We start from the raw sequence: 20911 nt of genomic DNA, 5'->3' as shown, positions 1-20911 counted from the left end.
TTGAAGTTAGGAGCAGCCAAGTGACTAGCTGTGGTCATATATTGTGAGTAAGTGCTAGTGGTAGGTCACTATTTATCTCTGTGATGAATCCTAAAGCCTTGAGGTAAGAGGTGGCATCATAAAATGTTGGAACTTCCATTAGCCTAGGTTCCTGAGACATGAGCAGAGCCTTTGTTGCTTTAAACCACTAATATTTTGGTGTTTTTCTTTTTCGTGTGTGTGTTATAAGGTAATGCCTTTCCTAGCCTGACTGCTATAACAGCTGAAATTATTTATGTATCATCCTGGTTATCAGCTACAGTAATATGATTATTGACACATGATTTTACTGAAGAGTTACAAACTGACCACTATTTTGTTGATAGATACTTTATATGTAAGTCACGTAGTTTTACCAAAATAATAATAAATAAGATAAATAAAAATAAAGTAAGAACACAGTTTTGTTTGGGGCTCATCATTACCATTTGAAGACTTTTATATAAGGCTTATTTTATGTATATGTGATTGTATTTGTATAAACACTGTCCCTAAAAAGCTGTATAACACACTCCCGCGATATGCGGTTAACTAATCTAATCACACCACCAGATATGAGTTGCTGATTTCTGCATCATGCTCCTAACACTAGCTCTTCTACTTATTGAGAACTTTCCAATATTTCAAGGTCTAGGTCTCTTGTTAACTTTTACTGTTTGGAGTATAAAAACTGAAATGTGAATATATAGTATAGTATCTGCATTCTTTGTGAATACATGGTTATGTTGACTTTCATATATTTTCTTTAGGTCAACACAAAAAAATAGGTTGTTTTAAAATGACAATATATATTTTTTATCCATCTGTGCAAACACTTCTTAAAACTGCCTCTCTTTGGGGGACCCATTTTTGTTTGTTCATTTGCTTTGATAATTCACAATTCTATTTTAAGTATTACCCAAGTACCTCCTTATGCAGCAAGAAAGAAACTTGGTGATCAAGCCTGTTTTATATTTTTCATCAAACCCTACAACACCTGGCACTATGTTTAACATACTGGCAAGTGCTTCACACAGAGAAAACAAAATCAAGAGGTAAAATACATTTTGGTTTATTTGGCTTTGCTTATCAGCTCTTCCATGGTTGCTTGGAGGACTTTTTGATTTTCACAGGAAATGATTTGTTTGAAAGTGAAGGACAAAGTGAGTTTTACTTGGAGAGTGAGAGAAACAATCAGCCCTGAAGCCCCAGAATGATGCTTGATTTGGAAGCTGTGCTGCTTGACGGAGATGAAATGAGGTGGCCTGGACGTCATCTCTCTGGACATGATTATGTCCTTTGATGCCTGCAACTCTAGTGTGATCATGTGCTCTTTCAAACTAGAACCTGCCTCACTGACAGCATTTTACAAAATAAAAAGAATTCAAAGTGGATGAAACCAATAGGAACCAGTAAAGTGATGTCAGGGGTTGGGTCAAAATACTAATACCAGCATACAATGATTCTTCTTCTCTAAGGAAAATATTCAGATTCACACATATCATACATCTCTCCTCATAATGTTTTCTCCTTCACTAAAGAAGGAAGATAAGAAAAGAACAGCTTTCATGGTCTTTTTTTAAAATTTCTCATCTGAGTGTACAGGTACAGGCTAATTTGCCCAAAGGGTATTTCTTTGTGAGTGTATCTCATCTCTTTGCTTCTTTTCTTTTTTCTTTTTTTTTTTTGGCGGTATGTGGGCCTCTCACTGTTTATCTATCTGTGTAACAGAGGCCTAAAAAACAACACTTACCGCAAACCAACTAAACAAAATAAAAACTACAATTAAACTTGTATCAGATACTCAAATTCAAAACTATGTGGTTAAGGCCACTCTGCTCTAAGGAAACCAAAGGTAGTGAATCATTTAAAACACTTTAGAACGATTTCACTTTATGTTAAGCACTTGCTTTTTTTTTTTTTTTTTTTGCGGTAAGCGAGCCTCTCACTGTTGTGGCCTCTCCCGCCGCGGAGCACAGGCTCCGGACGCGCAGGCTCAGTGGCCATGGCTCACGGGCCCAGCCGCTCCGCTGCACGTGGGATCCTCCCGGACCGGGGCACGAACCTGCGTCCCCTGCATCGGCAGGCGGACTCCCAACCACTGCGCCACCAGGGAAGCCCTAAGCACTTGCTTTTACAGCAAAGATGTTCTATGATGATACTGCTAACAGCAGGAAAAGAATTTTCTGAGCAGAGTAAATATGTGTAAATGAAAATAAATGAACAAAATAAAAATCTTCTTTAAGTCCCAAATAGACTACCACTCACAAAAATGGTTTCTTAAGAGAAAGAATCTCAATTACACTGAGTGAGTGAAAATACACCAACATAGGTATTTTTAGACCTACTGGCTTTTGATTATCAGGAATTACTGTCCACTTCCCAAAGAGTGTGTAACACCTGTCAGTAGAAGCATCCTGCTGCTTAACTGGTAAATTTCAGAATGATGAGTGTAGTGCTAGCTGGACTCTTACTTAAAGCTAGTTTTACTGTCTGCTAAGCCATATGATCTAAACTTCTTCACTCAACTTATTTAAGCCTCAGTGTCATTGGTAACATGGGGGAAATAATACCATCTACCTCAGTTTTGCTGAAGGATAAAAGAGAGAATCCCTGTAAGCCTTAGCACAGCAGTTGGCACATTGTGACTATATAAAAAATGGTAGCTGACATGACTACTCCTTTTGAATAGATGAGCAAACTGCACAACAAAGAGCAGCTATTTCACTGGTTTACAAGGCCAAAAGAAATGCAATAAATGAAGAGACTGTAATGATTCTTTCTCCCTTGCAAAGCTGGAGGTAGATTATCTAATGTGGCCGTATTTCTTGCCACCTGAAAAGCTGACCTTAGACTTCTAGTCACTATAAAGAGAACGAAACCAAAAAAAGTAAGTAGCTAGAGCCCTATTTAATCAGTTAATTCATCCTTCCTGCTGTCAAGCAGAACCACCTATACATGTCTCATAAAGTTAACTCTAGTACTGTTGTATCAAGGATTGTTAGTGTTCTATCCCTAGATTCCTTCTTTGCTTCCTCCTTTGTAAGAGAATTCTGATTTTTAACTGGGAACACTGTGCCCCCTGCCCCTTCCTCTCCCAACCACTGAATAAAAGAATACATTTCCCAGTTTCCATTAAAACTAGATATGACCAAGGGACTAATTCTGACTTGTGAGAAGTACTGTGTGGGATTTCAGGAAGGCTTCAATTCAAAGGGAGCTGATTCAGCCAGGAAGCATTGCTCCTTCTATATTTTCTCCTTCTGGCCTGCGTCACAGACGTGACTGTGGTGCTCTTGCAGCCATCCTGGACCTTCCTCATGAACTTGTGAAAAATACTTATATGGGTACAGCAAAAAGACAGGTGCCTGGATCCCTGATGACACTAGCTATAGTATGATGATTCCAAAATCCCTGCCTTTGAATTTATCTTACATGAGCAAGAAAGAAACTCCTTTCTTGTTTAAGAGTTATTTTGGGTTCTTCTGTTATCCACAGCCATCACAATTCCTCACTGATAGAAAAATATTTATTCAAATGCTTAAAACATATTTTTGCTAATTTCTATATATATATTCTGAAATATCAGCTTCTACCCAAGTCGCAACATCTCTGAAGATATGAGACTTGAGTATTGGTTCAAAATGTAAATAAAAGCCATTCTAAGATATTGCCAACTCCTAACAAGGGGCTATATCTCATGTTTTGTTTTCTTAACAGCTGGCACAACACTTGGTAAATGGTCAGTAATGGAGGCCAAATGAAAGAATAAAAAGTGGGAAAAAAATCCCTAATAGTGTCTCTCTGTACCTATAATTGCATATTTGTAATTCTGGATCTTCTCAGTGACGCAGTCAATGTCTAGTGGTGAATGGGGCATTTACCAAGCATGCTGGTTCCTTCAAGTTACTTGGACACCAAGAAAGGTGACCTAAAAGTCTCTAAGAGTTAATGCTTCACCCAGTTAATTGCACTCAACCCAGAATGGCTGAGCCTTCATGGCTGGCCTCTTATCTGTGAGACTCCAGCTTGGTGACGATGAGGGCAGTGAGTGCTCTAGCTTGTCACGGTTATTTTGCTTTGTGATTCTGTACTTTGAGGTGCTTATGACTGCATCTATCTTACTTCAGCACCTCTCTGAGATGGTAAATTGTTCCTCTGTGACTCTTCCTTATAGGGTAATGGAGCAATTAAGCTTCTTTTTTAGTGCTACAATTTCTGTTCTGTTGCTCCGATTTCTCTCTGACAGAATAATTACCATGTGTGTCCCTCTTGGAGTCTCAAAGATTCATTTTTATTTGAGTTTCATTTATGTGTAAATTTCTTAGCTTTTTCTACTGTATGTTCAATTTGTTGCCTTTATCTTTTAATACTTTAATCCTCAAAGATCTTGTAGACCCTAACTTTCAGAATTATATGGCCATTCCCCTCTTTTCTTCCCTGGTTATATTTCAAAGCTCTGTTTACTTTTTTTTTTTTTTTTTAAATTCTCTCAGAGGGGTATTTTTCTTCTGTTTTGTTATTAATATATCAATATATAATTAATATAATAGTAATATATATAAATTTATTTTAGACCTGCAGTTTAAAATCTATAGATTCTTGTGTCTTTCCACATCTTCCTTGATAACTCAATTCACGTTAAGTTTATCAGGACAAAATAGAAAGTGCTGAAAGCTCAGTGCAAGAATCCAATCAAACAGAAATGAAGCATTATCAGTGTTATCACCAGGCCTGAGGAGCGGTTTAGAGTACTGCAATGGACTCGTTTGAAAACCTTGAATTAGCTGAGGTAGGCATAAGACCGATGGAAAAATTTCTTATTGAATTTCAAATCAGTTTATGTAATTATTACAGTTACAGAGGAAAAATACATGTCAACATCATGCACACATCAGTCTCAATACTTGGCTAAATCAGTAAATAAATACATTATATAAGACATGATGTTAGCTGCTAGGTATATAAAGAAGAAAGCAGGGAGGAAAAAAAAACAAGAAAAAATGAAAAAAACCCAGGAAACATAATTCCTCCTTTCAAGTTACAAATTTCCATTTGGGAAGACAAGCCACAAAAGCTGGGCAGTTAAGTAACATTAACATTAACTTGTAAATAATAAGTCATTCTAGTCACCAAGACCTGACAAGAGCCCATCCCTTCACTTCAGGTCTCAATTTAGACCCAAAGGTTTGCTCTTCTGCCATCTCCACTTTGCTGCCAGAGTGGCCTCTGTAAAACACATATCTGATAATAATATTCTTAATAGCTTCACATAATTTTTTTTAAAATGAGAGAGTCCAAAATCCTTATTACCTTTATACATGACTTTTTTCTTTTTCCACAGAAAACGTCTTAAATGAATTTTTTTTCTTTTTAAATCTTTATTGGAGTATAATTGCTTTTCAATGGTGTGTTAGTTTCTGCTTTATAACAAAGTGAATCAGCTATACATATACATATACATATGTTCCCATAACTCTTCCCTCTTGCATCTCCCTCCCTCCCACCCTCCCTATCCCACCCCTCTAGGTGGTCACAAAGCACCAAGCTGATCTCCCTGTGCTATGTGGCTGCTTCCCACTAGCTATTGGTTTTACATTTGGTAGTGTATATATATCCATGCCACTCTCTCACTTTCTCCCAGCTTACCCTTCCCCCTCCCTGTGTCCTCAAGTCCATTCTCTAGTAGGTCTGCTTCTTTATTCCCGTCCTGCCCTTAGATTCTTCATGAGCATTTTTTTTTTTTTAGATTCCATATATATGTGTTACCATACGATATTTGTTTTTCTCTTTCTGACTTACTTCACTCTGTATGACAGACTCTAGGTCCATCCACCTCACTACAAATAACTCAATTTCGTTTCTTTTTATGGCTGAGTAATATTCCATTATATATATGTGCCACATCTTCTTTATCCATTTATCTGTCGATGGACACTTAAGTCGCTTCCATGTCCTGGCTATCGTAAATAGAGCTGCAGTGAACATTTTGGTACATGACTCTTTTTGAATTATGGTTTTCTTAAGGTATATGCCCAGTAGTGGGATTGCTGGGTCATATGGTAGTTCTACTTTTAGTTTTTTAAGGAACCTCCATACTGTTCTCCATAGTGGCTGTATCAGTTTACATTCCCACCAACAGTGCAAGAGCGTTCCCTTTTCTCCACACCCTCTCCAGCATTTATTGTTTGTAGATTTTTTTACACGAATTCTTATAATTTAAATTCCCAACAGTCTCTTCAGGTTTTATTTCCTGCCATTTCCTACTTCTGTTTAGAGATCACCACATGTTTCCTGAATGGAATTATAGGCAGCATCACATTTCTGAAAATTTGTCTGAAATTCAGCATCTGAAAGTATGAGAGGTATCTGCTACAGAAGAACTACCATACAGCCTTCCCTGGGAAGTGTCTCCTTTCCAGGCCTCTGCCTCTCTGCCACAGGGCTGGGAAAGACGGTTGGAAAGCCCCTGCTCTTTGAACTTCTGAACTAGCCTGTGACAGACACCTGGAGCAGGTGTTGTCAAGGCTGCTGGGGGTTGGGGAGTGGGGAGTCTCTATCCTCACTATCCCCCCCAGCATCAGCAGCAGAGACCACCATGGGGGCAAGGCCTTGGCTGCTCTCCTCTACAAACTCAGGTGACCTCGGTAAAGCTTGCTACATGCCTAACTGTCTAATAGAGGCAGGGGATAGGAGGGTGACTGGGCCAGGCCCTGGGAACTGATGCTCACTGGTGATGCTGACCCTGACTGGCAAGTGAGCCCCTCTGCTTGCAAAAGAAAGGGAAAGGGACAGGAGACAGTTGTAGATCCTCTGAGTTGGGCTGATGCAGGTCTGCTAAGCTCAGCATAAGCACTTTTAAGAACCTTCAGGACCCCCTTCCATGGCTTAACCTTTTCTCTTACTGGCAGTGCTCCCATACCAGAAATTAAAATTACTGTTCCACAGAACATCTCCAAAAAATTAGGCATGATATGGCACACAGTTCAATGAAATGGAAAATATGAATTTTGTGAAATCGAGTATCTGAAACTAGAGAATACCCTGTACTTATAGTTTCTAGAAAATATTAAGCTTTCTCCTGTTTCTGTACACACGCTATTTCCTCTGTCTGGGACGCTGTCTTCCTCTGCTTATTCCATCTAACTCCAACCAGTTCCTCACTGCCCAGCTTTGGGAAGCCTTCTATAATAAGGAGTTATTACTTTAAAACACAGTTAGATGAATGGCTCTTTAAAATACTGAGCTCCTCTACTGCAGTGATATATTTTTCAACAATCTAGGGATTAAGTAAAATAAGGTGGCCTATAGACATTAGTAGAATAGATATTAAAAAAGTGCAACACTCTAACCCCTCTTGTAATTCTTCTGCAGTTGAACTGAAAATGTCACTCTCAGTTTGCATAAGAATGTAAGACCACTTTGGTACACACATTTGCAAGATGAAAAGCAGTAATATTAAATTTAGCCTGTTTAGATTTCTGAAGTTTATTTTTATAATTTATAGCAAGCCATCACACACATACATTATACACTTATATAATATGAAAGATGAAAATAAAGTTAACAAAGAGTCATAACTGTGTAAATATTAGTACGTGTTAACTGCCAAGAATTTATACGTTCATTTACTTGTGGTTTTTCTATAATACAACGCACAATTGTATAGCATATATGAGTAAGGATAATATACTTTCTTGCTGAATTTGATTACACGGGCCAAGATTTGAGGGATTTATTGTCTTGAGGGATAAATTACTATCTTAAATTTCAAACGTTTATTATTTTATACTAAAATTCTGTGAAGGTACGTGACATAGTCACAAATCAATTTCACAATGATAAAAATTAAAAATCAGGAAGAACTAAATATTTAGGTCCCACAAAGTTAAACATTCATATAAATACTAATCAATTTAAATAAAATAAGGATTTCCTTTGCTTTCAAAATGAATGAACTAGAAAATGCTAAAAGTTCTCTCAATGAAATAATTTTTATTCCTGATTTGATAAGACTAATCAGCATGCATTTATCATATAAAAATCAAAATCAAACAAAAGAAAAGGGAATAAGAAGCTTAAAAAATTAAATTCTGACCCTCATCTGGGCTACTGGCAAAGACTTTATGATTCACTGATAATTATAAAAATGAGCAGTACATTTTTAACCTCTGTGAAGGGTGGAAACTTTATTATCTACCGGCAAGTTGGTTGTAATTACAATATAATTTTTAACCTCTGTGAAGGGTGGAAACTTTATTATCTACCGGCAAGTTGGTTGTAATTACAACATCATTTCAAAAAATTTTGTTCTATGATGAAATTACCATAGAATTCACATAATGATCAATGTTAATTGCCAAGGAGTAACAGGTTTCCAAAAAAACTGGTAACTATGCAATTTAGATGCACATGGAGAAAAATGCCAGTTACTCTAGATGTATCAAGTGAAAAGCAGGGGAATAAAGGACTGATTTGTATTATCAGCTACTTAATAATATGGCATGCTCAAGATACGCTGAGCTTTGAGTATCAATCACTAAAAATTAAGTACCCCTACACAGTTTAAAATAAATTTTCAAAGTTTACCTTCCAAAAATGATAGAATCATCCATTTCACTGTCAAGAACACTGTCACAGGACTGGATAACGTATTCCTTTTTAAAATATAGGACAAAATAGGGATGATATTCTAGAGTGGATTGACTTGAAATGTGAACAAAATTCCAGGTTGATTTTATTTACTCATTGTAATGATCAGAGCTCTAGAAAGAGAATAAAAGTCCTTGAGTTTCAGAGATATACGTTTTCCCCTTTACCTCTTTGTGTTACTTCAGACCTAAATGGATAAGTTCAAAAGAGCTTTTCTCAAAAGTCTTTTGAGTTCAAGAGGGAGTAAAAATGATATTTGAAATAAAAGTATAAGTGACAGCAAATACTGTTATTATGGGACTGCTGTACTTAACTGGAAAGCAAGGGAAAGGCTCTCCTGATTTATATCTTTGAAATTGTGTTCTAAGAAGTGAGCTACAGTGAGATTTCAGAGCCCCAGACTCCTGTTACATAAGTACTATCCTAACCACACGTAAAGCATCTGTTCTTGTATGTCATTCATCCAATCACCCAGCCCTGTTAGCCCCCTCCAAAATATCTCTTGAGTCTCCACTGCCACTGTCAAGGCTGCATTATTTTCCTTTTTTTTCTTTTGCGGTACGCGGGCCTCTCACTGTTGTGGCCTCTCCCGTTGCGGAGCACAGGCTCCGGACGCGCAGGCCCAGCGGCCATGGCTCACCGGCCCAGCCGCTCCGCGACACGTGGGACCTGGGCACGAACCCCTGTCCCCAGCATCGGCAGGCGGACTCTCAACCACTGCGCCACCAGGGAAGCCCGAGGCTGCATTATTTTCTTACCTAGGCTACTGATTTCTTTTATCTGATCTCCCTTCACTGCCCTTTGTCCTGCTCTAATCAATTCTCCTAAGCAGCCAGAGTGATCTTTTAGGAACACAAATCTGATTAAATCATTCTTATCATTCTTTAAAGGCTTCTCAGTATTCTGATGCTGTCTAAAATTCTCATGGTTTATGAGGGTCCCAGTGTGGTCTGTCACTGGCCTGCCATCTAGTCTATCTTTGTGCTGTTCTCTTGCTCATGCTTAGGGCTTGTATACATGATGTCCCCTCTTCCTGGAATGTTCTTCCCCCACTCTTTGCAAACCTAAAATAAAAAGCCTTGTTTTTTGTCTTTAAGGCTTCCCGAAAAGCACTTCTTGACTGTGGAAAATAAGGTTTGAGTAGGGGATCTTGCCACTGTGGGGGCTTGGCAGGTCCTCGGCCAAAAGCCCAGGCATCAAGATAAAAAGGTCATGAGGAACTCAATGAATATGTCCCATAAGTGGTCAACTTCCACCATCCTCCTATCCAGATGTCAAATTCGGTACTGGGTATTTAAGTGCTAGCAAAAGACATGTACAATTATTTGGAGATAAAGGTACATGATAAGGTTATGTGGGCTTTTTGTTTCAAATCTCATTTTCCCTTTCAACTAATTTAATTACGTTTATCTTTACCTTAAGTCTGTGGATATTATTCAACAGATATAGCATATTTTCTTCCGTAGTTTTATTAATATTAACCTCAGGCCTATTAGCCTGTACCATCAGGCCAAAAAAAAATTAAAATATGTTATTTTTAAAAGAAATCAATAAGTTTTAGAAAACAAAATTCAACAAAAGTAAAAGTCTCATTCACAGTATAACACTATATTCATTGTCAAGTTGCTAAGAATTATTAGAAACAAACACACTATCAGTCAGCAGGATGCCAAATACTGAAAGAAAAGGGGGGGTAATAGGGTTTCTGCACATTTCTAAGGTCAGATAAGAGTTTTATGATTGACTCTAACAGTCTCATAGTGCTAATGCCAATGACATGTGCTCAATCACACAAGGTTGGCAAAAGGAGAAGAAAAGTGTATGAATGCAAAATTGTTTTTTATTGTAAATGAACTTTGAAGAGACTAATTATAATTAGTTAGGCATATACAGTTTCTCAAAACTAGTGTCACCACCATAGGGAGGTCTATAGACGAAGGAACGGTTTGTCAACTTGGATATTTGGAAACTTCATTTAGAGAGGGAAATATGAAAATATTACTCTATAGAAAAAGAGCCACATTGATTATTTTTATACTCTTGGTTTAATAATGTTCAAGAAGAAAAAAAAAAGGAAAGAAAGAAGCTGGCAGTTACGCAGTTAAAAAATACTGAAGCGGGCTTCCCTGGTGGTGCAGTGGTTAAGAATCCACCTGCCAATGCAGGGGCCACGGGTTTGAGCCCTGGTCCAGGAAGAACCCACATGCCGTGGAGCAACTAAGCCCGTGCACCACGACTACTGAGCCTGTGCTCTAGAGCCCGCAAGCCACAACTACTGAAGCCCGTGCGCCTAGAGCCCGTGTTCTGCAACGAGAAGCCACCGCAATGAGAAAGAAGCCCGCGCATTGCAACAAAAAGTAGCCCGCGCTCGCTGCAAGTAGAGAATGCCCGTGCACAGCAACGAAGACCCAACATAGCCAAAAGTAAATAAAATAAATACATAAATAAATAAATAAATAAATAAATAATACTGAAGCGTATGGCAGTGGTTCTTAATGAAAGATGTACTGGAATCACCTACTCTCCACTGTCCTGGTGAGGCAGATCTGTGGGAGTGAGGGACGGGTAGCTTTAAGTACCTCCTCAGATGGTTCAGGTAAGACTCAAATGAAAAACATTAATAGCAAAAAGAGCAGTGAATCAGAGGCACAGTCCCTTTAGTCAATTTCTCCTTCAATTACCCCAACTCATTTCCATGATCTACTCTACCTGGTTGCTCATAGTTAATCAATTACTTATTTTTAATTCTTGTTGATTTTTCTCTCTTAGATATATCTAGAATATGTCTACCTATTTCTCTTGAGTATCACCTTCATAGTCCAGGCAATTATCAATCTCTCTCATAGACAATTCTAATAATCAGTCTGCCTATATCAACATGTGCTCACTGTGCCCCAGAGAGAAAGTTTAGAATAGGAAATCTGGTCAAGTCATGACTTAAAACTGCTTAAAATTAAAACACTACTTAATACTGCTTAAAACTCCTCTTCTTCAAAAGATGGGAAAGATTTCTACCCATCATCACAATCTCATCTCCTATTATAGGTTTTATGGATGATAACAATGTCTATAATATTTATTGAGTGCTTATTATGTGCTGAGCTCTGTTTTAGGTGCTTTCCATATATTAATTCATCCTTACTATAATCCTATGAATAGGTGCTCCAAAATATTTTTTAAATGAATGTATGCATGAATGAATGAATTAGTGGCAATGTGATGAAAGCCCTAGGACAAGAGTATCTTGCAATTCTACAGCTGTATACTTTAAGATACATGTTTACTTTGAAGGGTTTGAATATAATGAGATCATACTTACAAATAATAAAAAGTCAAAGATTCGAGGGAAGTGTCACATAGGAAACGTTTGAATCCTCAAAGCTTGGATAGCTCTCATAAGAAAATATGTTTATTAGTAATTTGAAAGCATGGAGCTTAAGGCCATATTAGGAGTATGCATGTGTGTTCTTATATGGATATATGATTCAGAGGATACCCTCACTAGAGTTATTTCTCCTAGCCTTAGTTGGCACCCTGTGACTGTACACAGTTTTAGCTGCAGGAAAGTGGATCTGAAAGGTGTTCTTTAATACATTTGGTTCACAAAATCTAACCAGGACTTGGAACAAAGTATCATCAATTTAAAAATTAAAAATTCTAAAAAGGGTAAGTTCTTATTAGAAATTATTTAGGGTAGTCAATGTCTTGGGTCCAAAGTCATTAGTGAGCCCCAACCTACAATATTTTTGGTTCTAACCTACCTGGTGATGTCACACAATCAATATTTATTGAATTAAAATAAAGAACAACCATTGTTCCTGAACCATCCACTTTCTTAAATCTTCTACTCTACTCTAGTCAGAATGCATTACATACTAGTCATTGTAGAATACAGATTTCTACAAGTGGAGGTGCTGAATAGAGGAGCCTATATATTTAAGTTTTATTAGGTAAAAGTATATTAATTTCCAAAATGGAGAAAAGTTTACACTCCCACCAATAGTATACAATGTTCTTAAGATACGGGGAGGGGGAAGGGTAAGCTGGGACAAAGTGAGAGAGTGGCATGGATATATATACACTACCAAATGTAAAACCGATAGCTAGTGGGAAGCAGCCACACAGCACAGGGAGATCAGCTTGGTGTTTTGTGACCACCTAGAGGCGTGGGATAGGGAGGCTGGGAGGGAGGGAGACGCAAGAGGGAAGAGATATGGGGTATATGTGTATGTATAGCTGATTCACTTTGTTATAAAGCAGAAACTAACACACCATTGAAAAGCAATTATACTCCAATAAAGATGTTAAACAAAAAAAAAAGATCGGGCTTCCCTGGTGGCGCAGCGGTTAAGAATCCGCCTGCCAATGCAGGGGACACGGGTTCAAGTCCTGGTCCGGGAAGATCCCACATGCTGCAGAGCAACTAAGCCCGGGCGCTACAACTACTGAGCCTGTGCTCTAGGGCCTGCAAGCCACAGCTACTGAGCCCATGCACCACAACTACTGAAGCCTGCGCGCCTAGAGCCCGTGCTCCACAAGAGAAGCCACTGCAACGAGAAACCCATCGACACAACTAGGGAAAGCCCGCGCACTGCAACGAAGACCCAATGCAGCCAAAAATTAAAATAAATAAAATTAAAAAAAAAAAGATACTAAACCATCTCTCCTTTGTTATAAGGCAGAAACTAACACACCATTGTAAAGCAATTATACTCCAATAAAGATGTTAAAAAAAAAAGATAGATACTAAACCATCTCTCCCTCTAAATCTGTTTTCTTTGTTCAATTTTCCTATAGGATCATTCCAAGAGGAAAACATACCACCTATACTTACAGCATGAACATTACTCATCCTAAGGTCAGGCAAACATGACTCTTTCATGTTTATCTCCTTTTTAATCTTTATTTTTCTTCCAGTCTTACTGAGATATAACTGACATAAAGCATTGTATAGTTTAAGGTTTACAGTATAATGATTTGACTTATATACATCATGAAATGAGTATCACAGTAAGTTTAGTGAACATCCATCATCTCATATAGATACAAAATTAAAGAAATAAAATAAATCTTTTTCTTGTGATGAGAACTCAGGATTTACTCTCTTAACAACTTTCATATATGTTGTATATTGTATGTTTCATGTTTATTGTAAAGAAATGGGAAATGTGTATAGACAGTTTTAACAACAACAAAATCAGTAAGGGGACTGCAGATATATTTTATAAAATCACTCAGACTATAAATACATGTTATCAAATTCTCACAAAGCCTAATATGTTACTCTGAAAGAAAGCACACAAGACATAAGTGTTTTGCATACTCAGTGACTCCCAGAGGACATCTAAAATTTGGTTCTGTTTTCAAAAATTGCTGCCCATTTATGTGATAAGAATAAAATTAGGTTGTACCACTTCTCTCACTCCACTACAACTTTATATTATATTGGTAGGTGATAGTATCTTATTGTCACTTACCTATATTGGTAGGTAGATGATAATAACTTAGATGGATCAGGAGGATTAATAGACTGATGATCATAAATTGCTGTGCAATGAACTATACTATGGTAATAAATATTTTTATTTAAATTTTAAAAGTCGATGTCAGGAAAACTATTTCATTATGTAAATCATTAAAAAGTTAGTTATTCCTTTCCTATATCAGAACTTCATAAAAATTTCTTTTCATATTCTCTGGCTGACTTTCTGCCTTTAGTTGACCTGATAGTGTATCAGTCAATCTTATTCTGAATCTAAATTGCTGCATCTAAATCAGACATCAGATCTAGAGGGTATTCTAAGTTGCTCAAACAATAGTATTTTTTAATAATTTGTTAGAGGTAACTGTGTTAAAAAACATTTAACTTAAAATATCTGTCAAGAAAAACAAAATTAGAGCATGCAGAATTCTAGCAATGGTCTATCATCTTTCTAGCAGTTGAGGTGATATGTCCAAAGAAAGTAAAGATCACTACATCCAGAAATAGTCTATGCTAAGGGTAACTTCTTTTAAGACACCTTTCAATCTCCTTTAGAACATAAAGCCTGTTAACAAAAAAAACCAGTAAAGCGATAAACATATAAACTATTCATTTCCAAAGGCAAGTGGATATCACAATTAGCAACCAGAAAGACATAATAATATATGTCTTGCTCATTGTTGTAATGAGAAGGCACCATAAATTCTGTTCAATGAGAAGCTCCTAGTGATTCCAAGTGGAATTAAGTATATCAATGTAATGTTTTAATTTCACCTAGGAGTATCTGACTTAATAAATCATTTACCCATTAATTTGAGACTTATGTCTGGTTAGTTGTAGCTGAAGGAATGTCATTTTTTGTTTTTAAAGCTATTCTATCCATATATTTTAAAGGGGTCGCTAGCCTTTCCAGCCACTAAAATGAAGTAAAAAACTTTGAAACTCTCCTGACAAATTTATTAATTGATCTGTTCAATCATTCAATCTTTAATTAATTCACTTGCTCATTCTTCAGTCCATCTGTCAGCCCATGTATGCATCCATCCATTTCTCCATCTATCAATCTATCACATAGGGTGTAAACTGTTAAACTTAATGAGCTCTTAAACCTGCAGCTGACCATTAAAACACTCTCTTCTACAAGCTCTTTCCACTTTCTATTGCTCTGCAAGAAACCTAGTAGTGAGAGGAAACATTATTTTCTGCTTAAGTGAATGAGGCGATACCTGTGGAACACAGTGAAGATTAATTGCTAGCATATCCAGATGATAAACAACTGTATCAGACATGTACATCATGGAAAAGTTTAATTACTGATGAAAGTTCTTTATTTCATCTAGAATGTAGATGTCACCGAATCATATACGATATAAAATAGTTTCACAGTATTCCTGCTTAGATTCTGTATCAATATATACACTTTCAACTTCCAGAGAAACATCACCAAAATTGTGTCTAATAACTCACTTTTCCTTAAGCATGCATTTGCACACGTTGCTCTTTGTATATTCTCTTTCTCTTCCTGGTGGTCCCTCCCTAACACCTTTCCCATTTTCTTCCTTTCCACCATTAAGTCTGGATACCTAGCAAGCTCCTACTCACCTTTCCTATTTTAGGAAAGTTATAAGCAAAACAAAAAAGTTACCAGAGTTAGGTTAAGGAAGGGGACCATTATAAAATCTCACCTGTATCTTGTGCAAGAAGTGTTCTGATCTAAAGGAGCTATTGGATTAAAAGTGATGGGTGGAGAAACCTGGGCTGATAGCAGAAATCCCAAAGCAAGAATAATGAGTGCTACGGTGGTACCTAAAAAAAAAAAAAGGAAAGAAGAAAAAAAGTTTTATATCAGAGAAGAATTGACAACATTCTTCCAAAGTGGACTGGGTTTGGCAAGATATATCTCTAAAAAAATACCTTGATCTATCTTCATTGGATTAAAAAAAAATGATCCTTACACATATATATTGTCATAAAAACTCACTAGAATATTCACTGTGAGAAATGACAAGAGTAAAATTCAAATCAAATACATTTGCTAGCCAAGCAGTAGGTTCGTTAATAACTTTCTAAACAAACACCATCTTGGATTGCTGTCTCAAAATCAATTAATGTAACCAACATTATTGAGTGCCTAATATGTTAGAAGTATGAAAGGTAACAGATTTACACCAAGTGTTCCTTTCATTACCAAGAAAATTGTTCTAATGTCATTCAATCGGCTAAGACCCAAATAAGTAAACTAAAAAGTAACAAACTAAATATATCAAAAGTAGTTGAAAGAGTACTTCTCATTAAAAAGGAGTGGCATTTTGTAAAGACTTAAAACGTCAGAACTGACATAACACATATATTCAGTTGTCTTCCCTGTTGGCACTTGGAAGTGGAATATTTGTCTTTGATTTTAAGGTACAGAATGTGATTATATGTACCACTTAAAAAGCTCAGTTTTGAGTCCCTGATAGAAATACTGATAGTAAATAAGAAAGTTTTCAAATTTCTGACTATTGTTCCAGCCATTGTAAGGATTAAAAAAAGGGTCATGGGAAGAAAGGAGAAAGAAAATATGGTGCCTTTGTACAATTTATTTGAATGAGGCAACATGTTTATAATATGGAATTCAGGGAGGTCATTTATGTAGCAGTAAAGTTTCTATTAGATAAATGGGAAAGTAATTTAAGAATGACCAAAAATATTTTTTAAATGGACAAAAGAACAACTTTGGGATGCACTGTGAAAGTGCAATTGGATTACATAATAGGTTTGTGTTTAAGGTAGAGGGGATGTGTCAAGTTAAGCACTGTGGTTAAGTCCTAGCTCTGCTGTTTCTTGACTCAGTGATCTTGGACAAAACACACGACCTTTCCAAAATTCAATTCTGTCTGCTGAAACTGGGGCTTAGTGAGAATACTCACCTTGCAGAATTACAGTGAATTTTAAATATCACAGTACATTTGAAAGATTTTTATAATGCTAAAAAATGTTAATTATTGTACTATAATTATCATTAGAAACAGCAGCAGCAGCATATTTTTAAAACTCTAGAAAAAAGTTGAAAAAGGGGGAGGAGGCTTGAAGAAAAGATCAGAAGCCATTTTACCACACCAGGCTTGAAGAGGCATGAATCTGAAATCACAGTTCATTTTCCCCCGGTTGGCTTAAAATTCAAACCAGAAGTAGGAATAGTTTGAGGTATTACTTTCTCAAAAAACTACCAAGCCCTGAATTGGGAAACAAAACAGAAGTCTGTCTCTTAGAAAGAGAAAAGATATATTAGGCCTGTAAATAAAAATTATCCCTCTCTCCTCAAACAAAGCAAAATAAACCATGAGTTTTACTGTTACTGTGTCTATGAAAGAAGCTGGGTCCCTAAGTATTTTCCCAAATTACCTCCACAGAATATTGTCATGCGACAGGTAAAATTTGTTTCAACCTGGAAAAGTTGATACTTTTGGATGTGAAGGAAAGATGATACTCTTCTTTCATAACACTACTTAAATAACTTGTCTGTGATAAGCTGTAAACTCTTAGATGGTGTACCTAACACATACTAATATATGTTCAATTCTAGTGCCTGGCATAGAGCAGATCCCATAGTACCACAGATTTTTGCAATACTGGCTGTTTTTGAAGAAAACAACAAAACATGTTAAGACTATTCAGTTGAGGTCATGGGGTTAGTATGGGACAAATATACTAGATGAGAGTTCTGCAGTATGGATATTATATCTCTTGGATCCATCTCTAAAAAAGTCCAACCAACTTGCAAAATTTGGGGAAAAAAACCATTTTGGATATAAAAAATCCCTAAATAGTTGAAGGTTTATCCTTCTTAAACACTAATTTATTTTTATTTTGACCCATTGGGGATGGAAATCTTTTAAAAGTCAGTACATTCCTTTACTTTATTACATATAGTAGTGTTTCTCAATCCTGGCTTCCTATTGGAAAGCAAATCTTTAGAATGTACCTCAACCTCTGAATCAGTCTCCAGAAAATGGGGATCCGATAACATGACTCCACAGGTGATTGTGATACCCAGACAGGGTAAAAATCCTTATGAGATGATAAACTCCTTAAGGGAAGGGAATGGTGTCTTATATGACTTTATTTATGGAATAAATTTTTAAAACGATCACCTCGCCCTTCATATACTCATATATCTTTAAGGCTTAAGACTACTTGAATTATCTATTTCCTTCAATTTAACAAAATTACAGATGTTTTATCAGTCACTTGTTAGTATTTAAAGTTGTTATAGTTGTTGCCAATGATCCATTATTGCAACCTAGATTTGAGTCCAATATAGGAAGGCCTTGTATGAAAGGATCTTCTCCACTGTACTGGGTAGGTTGGGGACATTCTTTATATTTTAAGAGAAGAGTCCCTCTTAACCAAGTATACTGTCATATTTTGGAATTCTGATATCATTTTCCTAATAAAAATGTTCTCCAGGGCTTCCCTGGTGGCGCAGTGGTTGAGAGTCCGCCTGCTGATGCAGGGGACGCGGGTTCGTGCCCTGGTCCAGGACGATCCCACATGCCGCGGAGCGGCTGGGCCCGTGAGCCATGGCCGCTGAGCCTGCGCGTCCGGAGCCTGTGCTCTGCAACGGGAGAGGCCACAACAGTGAGAGGCCCGCGTACCGCAAAAAAAAAAAAAAAAAAAAAAAATTAAAAAAAAAAAAAAAGTTCTCCATAGGAGGTGAAGTGTGTTGGATAAATAGCATTCTCAAAAACATCTGATGAAATAAGTTACCTTAATTACCTGGTACAGGGTTTGGATTATTAGTAAATACTCAGAAAAAAATAATTTCCCTCCCTTAGACTCTAACAGAGCACACTTTTTGTGCGTAAGTATCACGTGCACATATTCCAGACCTCATCTTCAGAGATTCTAATTTAGTTGATCTGGGGTTGGGTCCCAAGAATTCACAATTTAAAATAAGTATCCCTGGCAACTCTGATGAAGACAGCCTGTGAGTAATGTTTTAGGAAATATTCCACTACCAAAATATCTGGCAGAAAATAACACAGTGTTTCTGGCTTTCTGATTTATAAGCAATAAAGCTACATAGATATAAGCCTTCCTCTATTAAAAGGATCAAGAGGTTGTCATTAAATTCGCAATATTTACCAGAAAGACCAGTTCTCTTACGGAGCTTTGAAAATATTAAAAGTCAGAACACCACAAAATGTCCTACATTTAAAACTATTCATGGACTATATATTTTACATTTCTTTGTATAAAGAGTTTCTTTGTCCCGGTTTAACTAAATACAGTTTATTTTTAGTAATTTTTAAAGAACAAGTTCCTATTGAAAAAGTTATTTTGACTTTTTTTATTATTTTTCACCCAATATAATAAAATAAACCATAATAAAAACACAAAATAGGGAATAAAACTTTTGAAGTTAAAAAATTCTAGGCTAATCTAAGAAATTTTAAATAGAACAGTATTCTAATACTTAGCAATGGTAGAATATCAAATATATTATGATTTATTTTATTAGGTGAAAAATAGTGAAAAACATATCAAGTTAATTTCTTTAAAATTTAAAAAATAAATTCTTAAAAAAATATTTTTTGGTGCTAATTCTTTAAAAAGTACTACAAATAAACTGTATTTAGCTAGACCCAGACAAAGAAATTCTTTATACAAAGAAATACAAAATATATAGTCCATGAATAATTTCAAGGTAGGACATTTTGTGGCTTTTAATATTTTCAAAGCTTGCTAACAGAACTGGTCTTTCTTGTAAATATTACAAATTTAATGACAACCTCTTAATTCTGCAGGAAAGAAAAGTGCCTCCAGGTTGCTCATAAAGGCAGTCCCTGGAATCTCTTGGTCTTTCCCCCAAGTCTTAATACTTTCTTTTAATAGTCAGGGATGGGCTCTGGAAATCCTTGGGGCAGAGGACCTACGTGGAAGGGTGAAACATGACATCAGCAAGAGGAGTTCAGGAAAGTTCCTGGATTCTGATGCAAGTTGATTTTACATTATGGTTAAAACAAAGAATCACTCTTTGGCAGTAACACTACTGTGATAGCTAAATGCTTTGGGCATTTTACTGTCTGTGTCAGGCACTGCTTGAAATGTTATACATGTATAAATGTGTTTAGTCTTCATTACAACCCTATGAAGTGGGGACTATAATTAACCGCGATTTAAAAATGAGAAAATAGAACCTTGCTCAATATCACACAATTCAAACCCAAACAGTCTGGCTTTATATCTATAATGCCTCAAAATCCTGGAATACAACAAACGAAGGGACAGAGGCTGCTAGTAAGAAGCATTTTCCCCCATCTCAAAAATCAGCATTTTTCTCCAAATCTCAAAACCCAAATCCCAAATTCAAGACCTGAAATTCTATTTAAAAAATAGGCCTCTTGAGGTAGCAGTATACTAATGCCCTGTCAAAGAAAGTGTGTCCATTTAAAAAACTTTAAAGCAACTATTACCTCTTCTTAGAGTTGACCTGAACCTCAGGCATCAGCAAATCCAACTTTCAACCCACTGTAGGAATTTGTTTCTAGCACATCACTGCCTGATGGCCATCTACCCTTTTGTGGAGAGTTTACCATCTTAATGAGGCAGCCCAATTCATTGTTGGATAGCTCTGATTATTAGGAATATTTTTCTTATATTAAGTAAAAAATCTGTCCTCATAACAGCTACCATCTGTGAGAATATCTATTAGGTATCTGTTTAGTCTTTTTTCTGGGCCTAAACACTTCTGGTTCCTTGAACAGGTTTAGA

The 20911-nt window shown here is 36.5% G+C and overlaps 1 protein-coding gene across 1 annotated transcript in view; it reads right to left on the bottom strand.

Moving 5' to 3' along the window:
* The window catches only part of SLC2A13 (solute carrier family 2 member 13), a 427342-nt gene that overhangs the window by 98916 nt on the left and 307515 nt on the right, over positions 1–20911 (bottom strand). The window contains exon 6 of the mRNA XM_079938390.1: positions 15838–15958. Coding sequence (XP_079794516.1) covers positions 15838–15958 — 121 coding nt within the window. The remainder of the gene's footprint in view (positions 1–15837; positions 15959–20911) is intronic.

The sequence above is a fragment of the Stenella coeruleoalba genome, assembly GCF_951394435.1.
Source record: "Stenella coeruleoalba genome assembly, chromosome: 11".
In the NCBI taxonomy this organism is placed as follows: Eukaryota; Metazoa; Chordata; class Mammalia; order Artiodactyla; family Delphinidae; genus Stenella; species Stenella coeruleoalba.
The sequence above is the reverse complement of the archived record's forward strand: the minus strand, read 5'-3'. Positions and strand labels throughout refer to the sequence as shown.